General features: G+C 44.7%; 1 protein-coding gene across 1 annotated transcript in view; it reads right to left on the reverse strand.

The window, feature by feature from the left end:
* igsf9bb (immunoglobulin superfamily, member 9Bb) overlaps positions 1-12,348 on the reverse strand; it is a 707,799-nt gene that overhangs the window by 203,846 nt on the left and 491,605 nt on the right. The window contains exon 5 of the mRNA XM_041174093.1: positions 11,752-11,869. Coding sequence (XP_041030027.1) covers positions 11,752-11,869 — 118 coding nt within the window. The remainder of the gene's footprint in view (positions 1-11,751; positions 11,870-12,348) is intronic.

Genomic DNA, 12,348 nt, shown 5'->3' on the forward strand with positions numbered 1-12,348 from the left:
AGAATAGTACTGTCAGCCTTGTGAGTGCTATAGCTGTCATTTCCTTACAGCAATTTTCACTCAGTGATAAACGTAAAGAAGATCTAGAAGATAAACTAGTACCTCAAACGTTGCACACATGCCCTGTATTATGTAAAGTTACACATATTCACCACATAAACCAACCCAGTTAGAAACCATTAAAATTATGGAATGCGAGCTAGAGGGTGAGCTGAGGTTCAAACTCCCTTTGTGCCTCTGGGGTCTATGTTCAAATTGATTCTGGATGAATGGGATGCAGGTCTTCCTGCTGGCTCTGGGTGCCACATGACATGAAATGAATTGGGGAAATCTCCATTCCTTGCTTAAACGGTTGGAGGCCACAGCAGAAAATTGGTGACAAAAGCAAAGCAAACTGCTATTAAACAGCTTCACACAGCAAGCCCACAAGGATATCTGGGGTGAGGATTCGCAACAAAAAAAAACTACACCGGTGCATTGGATTGTTCTTCTGAGGCTGGGTTAAGCCAAGGTGTTAGGAGCAAAGTAACATTACCGTGACATGCAACTTAACTTTGTTTGACCTGGGATCACTTGCTGCTCACTTGAGAGTCAGAAAGGTGCTTGATTGATCAGCGCTGATGCACCCAGCGTCAATGAGCCACCAAACATAGAGCAAACTGTATAAAATCAACGCCAGTCATTTTTGTGGGCATTTACCCAATTGCCCAGTGTGCCTACAATGGAGACTCCATGAAAATAGACATTTCACCCAGCTCTTTGTCAACCTTCCATCACAATTACAATAGAAAATCGGGGACCCTTGCAGGAATTCTGATCTGTAAAATATTATGAAGTAAAGGTATGTGAATTCATTTCTTTATTGGCAATCCAACATGGCTTTTGTTCTGGTATGACTGGTAAAGTCCCTGTTAGCCTTCATAGCACAGTGATAAAGGAAAGTCACCAGCTTAGCTATCTGTTTAAGATGGTCACTGCAATCATACTTCTGTTTCCTTTTACTCAAATTTTATGGAGCCCTAAGCACCAAAATAAAAAAATATACACCATGTCTGACATGTACTCAGAGTTTCTCTTCCACATTGACTAGTGAACCAGAACAAGTTAGTTGAAATGCCTTATAGCAATGTGATTTTACCGAGAGTTGCATGCAATCAACATCAAGGGAAGCTTAAGCCCTATGGTTAGTTGAAGCAGTTTCACAGAATCACAGTGCAGAAGAGGCCCTTTGGCCCATCGAGTCTGCAACGACACATTTCAATCTCCATTGTTAGCCATCATCAAAACCACAGCTACAAACTCTTAAGGTTTTTCCTTTTGGAAGTCCACAGAAAGCCGACAGAGCTACTGAACACGTGGCACTAATTCCACTGAGAAAAATGAGATTCAAACACTGGCTTCAAAGGTCTTTCAGATATGCTTTGTTCCCCTGACAGCACTTTAATCTTCAGCATGACTACAGGTTCCAGATATGCTCAGGATAAAGGGTATTTTACACAATAGAAAAAGAATTAAGGAGTAAGAAAATGAATGTGTGTTTTATTTATACTTTATGCTGTGTGTGCACTATTGATCAGCTTGGAGATTTGGCCTCAGTCTGACAGTAAGAGTCAAAGTTCACCTGTGTAATCTAACTTTAATAAAAATCCCTGACTGGCTGATAACCTACCATGGTGCAGTTATCATTTTGCTTTCCTTTAAACTCGTGTGAACGAAAAGTGAAGGTGAACAGATGCTTGACCTTATTGCAGTTCGTTAGAATGGAAGTGCCCAGGTGTGTGGGAAAGCAGGCCTACCTGGCAGGAGATTAATATAGGCCTGATTTGTGTTTCAAGTGTTTAAGAGAGGAAAATACATGAGGGACAAGAATACTAAAAGAGGATCTGTCAAAATGTAACCACCGTTGTATAAAGTTACTGGCAGAAGAAAGGTGCCGTAATCATGAGCAGTAACCTTACAACTTTAGAATGATTCTAACAACTATAACCTCTTCAGAATGTGAGCAAGAAATCTCCTTCAACAATTTCCTTTTTAGATAAGAGCTAAGCAAAAAAAGTTAGATTTTTTTTCACACATTCAAAATTGCTCTGCATTTGTTGACCAGTAATTGTGTTGATAGCATTTATTATTAAAAGAATGTAAATAATTGATTTGCCAGGAGAATTGAACATACACTAGACACTGAATGGGGGAAGTTAAAGCTTGTGATGTAAGGAAGCAGATACTTAATGGGTTCACTTGACAGCCTGCATGCTATATTGTGCATGGCAGAATTAACTTAGCTCCTGTACTTAACAGTGTTTTCTAGGCTTATATTCACAACAGAGACCACCCGTAGAGAAGTCACAAGACCCAAGACGGAGGACGGAGAGGCCGCACGAGATGGGTATTGTATATCTCCAGGGTGGGAGGTCTAACGCCTGATCCCCGGTGGGCGGGTAAGGTGGAGTATTTGTAAATAAGGGTTAAGTGAACCTAAGTTGTCTGGCATTTTGATTAGTTATTCTACTCTGTTTAACTATTTGGTAGTGTTACTTAATGTTGGTTACAATTATCTTAACTAAATTACGGCTTTTTCCTTTGTTAATGTAAGTAAGTAATTAATAAAGTAACACACAACAGATGATGTAATTCAGGGTAGGTCTTCGGACCACTAACCTTGTGACCGGCTTCCTGGTTTCATCGCTACCTAAGTGAAAGCTAGTGTTTCAAATGTAGGTCCAATGAGGACCAACCAATACAAACACCTCTAGATGGTACAGCCCTTTCAGTGGTACACATTTAAACACCACTTTAAAATGGTAACAAGTCAGCTAAGACTGATCAACAAACAAGCTGGTTTTACACTAGGCTATTGTAAGGCTATTGTCACCTGCCCTTGAAACATAGCCACCCGAAAAATGATGGAGAGAGGAGGCTTGACCTTATCGAAGTCAGTTAGACAGCAAGTGCAGAGGTCAGCAGGAAAGCAGGGCTTCACAATGGCATTCTAATGTGGAACTGCTCATTTGTCTTTCTGAAGAAATGCTTGATTGAACTTCTCATTGCCAAACAATGCTTAGCATCAGAAATTTTAATCAATTCCAAGAGCTAATTTAGCTTTTGACTCATTGTGCATGAAATAGCAGTTCAATATTCAATCTCATAGTGTTGGCTCTCGGGTGTCCCCAGAGCATTGGCAAGAAGCAGAGGAAAGTTACTATGTATTAGGGTATTTGTCTCAGTGTCATTCCTGAATTTCACGCTTGGCGTGTGCGCTCAGTCGGCGGAAGTGGAAGTGAAAGTGGATGTGGAATCCACTCCCGGTCACGGGCACGTTGTAAACGCGATTTCACGCTGGATGGCCAATTAAGGTCCGCCCAATGTGAATCGGGTCTTCTCAATGGTCGGGAAGGGCCGTGCGGGGGCGGGGGCCTGTCGGACGCTGGGTCCAAAGGTGACCCGATGAGTGCTTTAAAACCAGCAGAGGCATCTCCCTGAAGGCTGCCAGGGAGAATCCTTGGAGCCTGCCCAGGAAACCACTTCTTTTGAACAATGGCCTCACCAGCACCTGGAAACGACAGACAGAAGGGCAAGTTGGGTGGGGACTCGGCCCCTTGTATCTCAGACGAGTGCCTCTTGGTCCTATCAGTGACACCTGCTCTGCAGTGCTCCCCCTGAACAGTCCAGGCACCGGAAATGTATCTTCTGTGGTCCTCTCTATCATCGCCTTTATGGAGGAATGACTCCTATTGTAACGCTGCTCTGCCTCTGTTGTTGGATGGCAGAGAGGTGTCATAAGCCACCATTTCAACGGATAGCCCTTGTCACCCAGCAGCCATCCATCCAGTCGGGCTGGGACAGTGAAAAGCCCTGGTCCCTGGGAGTGTCTGAGAATGTAAGCGTCATGGGAGCTGCCAGTGTACCTTGCACAGACTGGCAGAATCTGCATCTTGTGGTCACAAGCTATCTGGACGTTCATTCCTGTTGGCAAAGGCAACCGGCTGACATGCTGGTGATTTTATGGCTACATGTGTGCAGTCAATTGCACCCTTGATGCTGGGGAACCCAGCAATCACTGCAAACTCTCTGACTCACTCAGCCTGATTGTCTTCGTCTGTGCAGAAATGAATAAATGTCACCACCCACCTGAACAGAGCATCAGTCAGCAGCTGGATGCAACTGTGGACAGCTAATTGGGGCACTCCACAAAGATCCCCCACTGACCCTTGGTAAGAGCTGGAGGCTACTGAGGCCCACTGTGACCTTCAGAGCCACTGGCATGGGGTGTCTGTCCACACAGTTGGAGATGATCTCAGGCCCAATCGTCTCACAAATGGAGGTCACAGTTTCCCTGGAGAGGTGGAGCCTCATCAGCATTGCACCTTGGACATATTGAGGTACCTGCATCGCTGCCTGTAAACCTTGGCAGCAGGATAGCGGCGTCTTCTGTGGACCCTTCTGCCTTGTACTACCTGTTGGCCCTGCACCCCCCCTTTCCAGGTCGCTCTCCTGGAAGCTGCATTGGGACTCCTGGCCTCTTCTCCCTTCTGCCCCTCTCATCCTCCTCAGAGGTGGTGCCAACAGAGGAGAGCACAATCCTCATTACCAGAGTAACAGAAGGTTGTCTGGTGCTGGAAGGGTCCATACAGTCAAAATCCTTTGGGGCACTGGAGATATCAATGACTCCTGAAATGAAGCCTAGAAATGCTGAGGCTGAAGCTCAGAACAGAGATGAAGCTGTCGAGTTCACATAAGCAACCAGCAGCAAACTATCTCGTAAACTCCTCACTACTCACACTGGCAATGCTGCTGACCCTTTTAATCCCGCCCTTGGATGAGGTTTCATGAAAAATGGGCTTCCCACCTGCCCATTTTGCCCGTGCGGCGAGCGCAAAATCACACGGGCATGTAAAATTGGTTTCAATTGTCTTTTTAATGGCCTTAAGTGGCCTTTTAATTGTTGGCAGGTGCGGCTCCAACACCCACACGCACCCACCGACCTGAAGATTGTTCACGTGCGTGGTGACATTGGGACACTCGCCCGACCTCATCTCACGCTAATTCACATCCGTTCGATCGGGCGCGTGCCCGCCTACGAGATGTAAAATTCTGGCCATTGTCTCTCTAGCCCATGGGAACAAGGCTCAAGGCGAGTATCTGCTTCCATTATCTCATTAACGCGGATAACAGGTGTGGATTGAATGTAGAAAGTACAACACCTTTTTGAGAGGTGCACATTTTAATGGCGTTGATTTCAGGATTCAACTCACAAAAGCAGTCTTCAGAACATTTTCAATACACCATATATTTGTCTGGTTTCAATACTGGAATATTTATTCTCCTTATGGACAAATATTGCCTTCCTAGATTGTCTGATTGACTTGATCTAGCACAGTGTAAGAATGGCGACAGTAACTCTTGAGGAGATTCTGTAACATGCTCTTAACTTCTTTTGCAGCACTCATCAGTTGGCTCATTGTAGCGTGTAATATAATACTCAACATGTAACGTTCTTGGAGATTTTTTGGTTAGTCAAATATTCGGTTTTATCTCCTCAACATCCATTAGCTCTGAGGATGCAAGCTGAAATATTACCGACAATTTATTCCTGTTTAATTGGAAATGCCTAAGTGCTTCAAATGGGATAATGACAAGAGTGTTTTCACAAACACTGCAACACAGGAAAAGGTTTACAGTCAAAATGGAATGTATAGGTCTTTGATATGGCTGGGAACAGATTCTAGTTATCCAATATGCACTAATCACCTGCAGAATCATAGCCTGGTTATAGTGTAGGAGGCCATTTGGCCCTTCATGTCCATGCAGGCTCTCCACAAAAGCAACTCGGAATGTTGCATCGATCTTACTTAAAGAATCACCGAAATGTGACGGAAGTGGCAGTAGATGTCATTTCGAAGTTGGCCAAAGCTGCATCAGGTCCTTTGGGGTGCTTACAGGGATTAACATAGGTAAAGCTGTAATTATATCCAATCCAAAGCAGTCTAGTGCTAAACTTGCACTCAGTTTTTGTATAGCTAACTGAAACTGTGGTATAATCCTTGGCTTCAAATTATGTGAATATATGAATTTTAGGAGTTAAATATATCTTTAGTCCTATAGTTTATTATTAGAACATTGCATGTAGATAGAATAAATGGTTTCAGGATTGCAGAATTCTATACTCAGTATGATACCGCTGTTCTCAGGTAATTCATGGAACGGAAGAGCCAAGTAATGTTTTATTTAGCGAGTGATCAGGGAGTGTAATTCCAAGTATTATGATCCCCATAGAGATTGATAACTTTTAAAAGAGAATTTGAATTCCCAGTAGCCAATTTAAAGGAATTGCACACGATTTCAGGTTTTAAGACTTTTACTGTAGCACACAAACTAAAAGCAATCTTGAGTAAACATTATTTCAGTAGGCAACTTATACTCTAAACTACAGAAAATATCCTCCATTTAACATTTAAAATGACCAAAAATCTCCCTCTATTCTTTACCCTGTCCCTTAATTGGACATTTCATGCTTGAGAAACCAGTCCAAGTTGATTCTTAGCTCCCTTTTCCAGCTAGATAATTTCTGCTCCTCCAACTGACTTTCATGGTACGAGTTACTCTAGAGATTCGTCCCTCCAGCCAAAACAAAGTGGATCTTCCAGCTTCATTCAAACCCTCACGACCTTGGTCTCTTCAATCCAAGAATAAGCTTACCTGCATTCTTGGTGAACCATAGAGACTTGCTACCCTTATCTCTTCGCTCTCTCTCTCTCTCTCTGTCTCTCTCAGATTCTAGTAGACTGAAACCATCTGTGAAGGTCAGTGGTATTTTTAGGAAAACTTATAACCCAATGTTGCAATGATTTTCTATGGACTCTTCCCTCTCAAAGCACATCTCCAGAACCCAAAATCCACAAACAGAACTGTTTCGGTAGCCCGATCGTGTCAGCTTGCTCCTGCCTCATGGAACTCATTTCTCGTTATCTTGATTCCCTTCTCTCTCCCCTTGTCCAGTCCCTTCCCACCTACATCCGTGATTCCTCTGACACCTTACGTCACATCAACAATTTCCAGTTCCCTGGCCCCAACCGCTTCCTCTTCACCATGAACGTCCAATCCCTCTACACCTCCATTCCCCAACAGGATGGTCTGAGGGCCCTTAGCTTCTTCCTCGAACTGAAGCCCGAACAATCCCCATCCACCACTACTCTCCTCTGTCTGGCTGAACTTGTTCTCACACTGAACAATTTCTCCTTCAACTCCTCTCACTTCCTCCAAATAAAAGGTGTGGCTATGGGTACCCGCATGGGCCCCAGCTATGCCTGTCTCTTTATGGGGTATGTGGAACATTCCTTATTCCAGTCCTACTCCGGCCCCCTTCCACAACTCTTTCTCCAGTACATCGATGATTACTTCGGTGCTGCTTCATGCTCTCGTCGGGACTTGGAAAAATTTATTAATTTTGCTTCCAATCTCCACCCCTCCATCATTTTCATGTGATCCATCTCTGACACTTCCCTTCTCTTCCTTGACCTCGCTGTCTCAATCTCTGGTGATAGACTGTCCACCAATATCCATTACAAGCCTACCGACTCCCACAGCTACCTCGACTACAGCTCCTCACACCCCGCTTCCTGTAAGGACTCCATTCCATTCTCCCAGTTCCTTCACCTCCGTCGCATCTGTTCTGATGATGCTACCTTCAAAAACAGTTCCTCTGACATGTCCTCCTTCTTCCTTAACCAAGGTTTTCCACCCACGGTCGTTGACAGGGCCCTCAACCGTGTCCGGCCCATCTCCCGTGCATCCGCCCTCACGCCTTCTCCTCCCTCCCAGAAACATGATAGGGTCCCCCTTGTCCTCACTTATCACCCCACCAGCCTCTGCATTCAAAGGATCATCCTCCACCATTTCCGCCAACTCCAGCATGATGCCACCACCAAACACATCTTCCCTTCACCCCCCCTGATGGCATTCCGTAGGGATTGTTCCCTCCGGGACACCCTGGTCCACTCCTCCATCACCCCCTACTCCTCAACCCCCTCCTATGGCACCTCCCCATGCCCACGCAAAAGATGTAACACCTGCCCCTTCACTTCCTCTCTCCTCACCGTCCAAGGGCCAAACACTCCTTTCAAGTGAAGCAGCATTTCACTTGCATTCCCCCAACTTAGTCTACTGCATTCGTTGCTCCCAATGTGGTCTCCTCTACATTGGAGAGACCAAACGTAAACTGGGCGACCGCTTTGCAGAACACAGGTGGTCTGTCCGCAAGAATGACCCAAACCTCCCTGTCGCTTGCCATTTTAACACTCCACCCTGCTCTCTTGCCCACATGTCTGTCCTTGGCCTGCTGCATTGTTCCAGTGAAGCCCAACGCAAACTGGAGGAACAGCACCTCATATTCCAACTAGGCACTTTACAGCCTTCCGGACTGAATATTGAATTCAACAACTTTAGGTCTTGAGCTCTCTCCTCCATCCCCACCCCCTTTCTGTTTCTTCCCCCTTCCTTTTGTTTTTTTCCAATAATTTATATAGATTTTTCTTTTCCCACCTATTCCCATTATTTTTAAATCTTTTATGCCCCCCACCCCCACTAGAGCTATACCTTGAGTGCCCTACCATCCATTCTTAATTAGCACATTCGTTTAGATAATATCACCAACTTCAACACCTCTGTGTTCTTTTGTTCTTTTGTCTGTGACATCTTTTGATGATCTGCTCCTATCACTGCTTGTTTGTCCCTACAACCACACCCCCCTCCACTTCTCTCCCCCCCCTCCCCCCACTTTGAACCAGCTTACATTTCACCCCTCTCCTTGGATTCACCCAATTCTGCTGAAGGGTCATGAGGACTCGAAATGTCAACTCTTTTCTTCTCCGCCAATGCTGCCAGACCTGCTGAGTTTTTCCAGGTAATTCTGTTTTTGTTTTCCATAACTGTGAAGCCTTGTATCCAGGTAGAAATGCTAATTAGATATTTTTTAGACTCCCAACTTCATTTTAACTTGAAACTAAATAGACAGTTTAAAGTATAACCATTTACAAAACCTGGGCCAGGATTTTTCATTGGTTGGGTGGGTTCGATGGGAGTGGGCGGGGGAAACCCTTCCTGTTGGTGAAGACACCAGGCTCACCTGCTGGTGCCTTGATGGCCACATGTGTACAGTCTATAGCACCCTGGACACGGGGGAAGCCAGCAATGGCCGTGAAGCCTCTGGCTCGCTGTATTTGACTTGCCTGGTCACAGCGGAAGTGGGTGAAGGTCAATGACCATCTGAACAGAGTGTCTGTAACCTGCTTGACACAAGTGTGGACAGCTGATTGGGAGACACCGCAAAGATCACCCACCGAGCTCTGGAAAGAGCCAGAGGCATAGAAGTAGAGGGTAACTGTGAGCTTCAGAGCCGCTGGCATGGGGTGTCCACCCACACAGTTAGGAGATATCTCAGGCCCAATCATCTGACAAATATAATTGACTGTCTCCCTTGAGAAAGCCTCCTTCGGCACCGCACTTCAGACATATTGAGGTCACTGCTTCTCAGCCTGTAAACCCTGGCAGCAGGATAGTGGCATCTTCTGCAGCCCCTTCCACCTTGGACAACCTCTTGGCCCTGCGCCCCTTGTGCCTGCATCTGTCCTCCCAAAAGTGGCTCCCCTGGAGGCTGATTGTCTAGTCCTGGCCTCCTCCTTATTCTATCCCTCCCTTCCTCCTCAGAGGAGCTGCCTCCAGTGGAGAGGTCAGAACCCATATCCCCAGGCTAAATGGAGGCCTCTGGAAAGCTGCAGGCCTGAGAAAGATTCCTGTCTGCAGACTGGTTTCAAAGTACACAAAAAGCACTTGGAAATCGATGAGAACTGCTAACAACCAAACAGGCAACTTTAAAACACTTCCTGCAATTAAAACTTCGTGTAAAACATGAACAACCCCTCTGAGTCCACATATCCTGACATTGCATGAGTTTTATTAAAAAATCGCCAACCCCCCTGCCCGTTGAGCCTGTGCACCAACCCGAAGTTTGCACGGGCCCCTCAAAATCCTGGACAATTGGCAAGTTCAGGGCCTTAACGAGGCCTTTAGTTAATGGTGGGCGAGCGCCTCGCTGCTGAGCGTGCCTGCTGGCTGAAATATCGCGATGCCGCGCGCTGATGTTGGGACGCTCGATCGACATTTTAAGCGCTGACCTACGGGCTCCACCACCTACATGTCAGCTGGAAAATTCTGCCCATAGAAACACAGAAAATAGAAGCAGGAATAGGTCATTCAACCTTCAAGCCTGCTCTGCCATTCAAGATGACGATGGCTGATCCTCTATCTCAATTCCATACTCTCGCTCTCTCCCCATAGCTCTGCCGGAACTGTTCTATAATCTACAGAATTTTGAAAGATGATAACCAACCCATCCACTATATTCATGGCCACCTCCTTTAGTACCCTGGGATGTAGATTATCAGGCCCTAGGGATTTATCAGCTTTCAGTCCCATTAATTTCTCCAGCACTTTATTTTAGTAATACTAATTTCCTTTAATTTCCTTCTCACTGGACCCTTGATTCCCTAGTATTTCTGGGAAGTTATTTCCCCCATGAAGACAGAGCTAAGGTAGTTGTTTAATTGCTCTGCCAGTCCCTTGTTCTCTGTTATAAATTCTCCTCTTTCAGGCTTTAAAGGACCTACATTTGTCTTCTCCAATCTTTTCTATTGTCTGAAACACAGGATTTTAGACACTCTTCCAGCATTGCAATGGCTGGAAGCAAATCCTAGAGTGGGAAATGAACTCACAATCTTCTGGTCATAAAGAATGAGAAATAATAAGCTGGAGTGAAAGAAGCTAAAGCAAGTTTATGTTCTGCAAAACAAAAACAGAATTACCTGGAAAAACTCAGCAGGTCTGGCAGCATCGGCGGAGAAGAAGATATGTTCTGCATCTCAAATATATGTCTATTTGGAGTGCCAGTATTTGCACATTCCAACAGTGGATTATAATGAGCAATGTTAATTTGAGTCAGAATTATGTGGAAAAAGGTTACTCTAAACCAACAGACAAATTGGTTCAAGACATCAGGCATTCTTGCGTTTGTCCTAATGAATGCAAGACAAAAAGCTTTGACAGCTTGTTTCTTTCTCTAGCAATACTCAAGCTCTGTACTATTAAGTGACTAGAAGTATTTGGGGTTTGAGTACCTACATACTTCTCTGGCTTACATAAAGCAACTTTGACACCCATTATCTTCAGATTGCCTGCTTGGATGAATTCACACAGCTACAACTGAGGCTGACCAGCATCTTTGCAGGTTTTGAATAAGGGTCCTCAGCATGGCAATATAACAGGATGGATCTCCATTTTTCACTGATGTGAGCAATACACATTGTGTCTCATACAGGATTAAATTTAGCACAGGGGTTTCAACTGTCAAATCAGTTTGAAAATACCAACAAATTTCACCTGTTACTGATATACTCTGGTGCATTTTCAATACAACCTCAATTTCTCAAAGTATTTGATTCTGGAGTTTGGGGTTAGGCTCTGCACCTGTTCCCTACCGTATAATAACTAGATTTCTAATGGAATAATAAAACATAATTGAAGAAATACAAGGTAACTGTCTTGTGGTTGGTTCACAGTTTTTTCTAAGATAAATTTACAAGACAATTTTTTTCTGTTGTACTCACTAAATTGCTAAAATGAAATGTGTAAACATTGAAACAGCAGACTGTAGCTAACATTATTCAACTCTGGCCAGAGAGATATGAAGTAAAACGTTACCTTGAACCAATAGCCGAGTTGTGTGAACAGCCTCTCCCTGAATACTGTAGGCCCGGCAGGTATAGGGGCCACGGTCATTCCGACCCACCGATGAAATGGTAAGGCTTCCATCACTCACCTGCAAGAGATAAAACATTTTGTTTTTGAGGCTCAAGGTATGGACAAGGAAGAAGCAATTCCACATTTTCTAATTTCGTACAATCAAAGGTAGTCAATTAATCAAATACAATCAACTATAACTGAGCGTCTATGGTGGATTTTAAATCTTTCTCTCTTCAGATACCACGCCCTGAAAGGGCATTGGCAACCATGGACATCCATTGGATTGGGATATGACCATGAACTTCCATTGGATTGATCCATGCTAACGCTTGGCAAGGTACTGCAGTGGTTTGCCATTGCCTTCTGCAGATGCCTGACCAGAAACTCTCCCACTCTTACCCCTTGCCATAGGCATATCGGAAGGATTTACAGGTTGATAATCAACCTGTTTGGCCATGGTATGAACACACCTTCTATGGCCATCAAGTCCTGGGGTGGGATTCAAACCCAGAACTTCCGGCTCAGAGGAAGGGACACTACTCATTGCGCCACAAG

This window comes from Carcharodon carcharias, chromosome 25, assembly GCF_017639515.1.
Source record: "Carcharodon carcharias isolate sCarCar2 chromosome 25, sCarCar2.pri, whole genome shotgun sequence".
Taxonomy (NCBI): Eukaryota; Metazoa; Chordata; class Chondrichthyes; order Lamniformes; family Lamnidae; genus Carcharodon; species Carcharodon carcharias.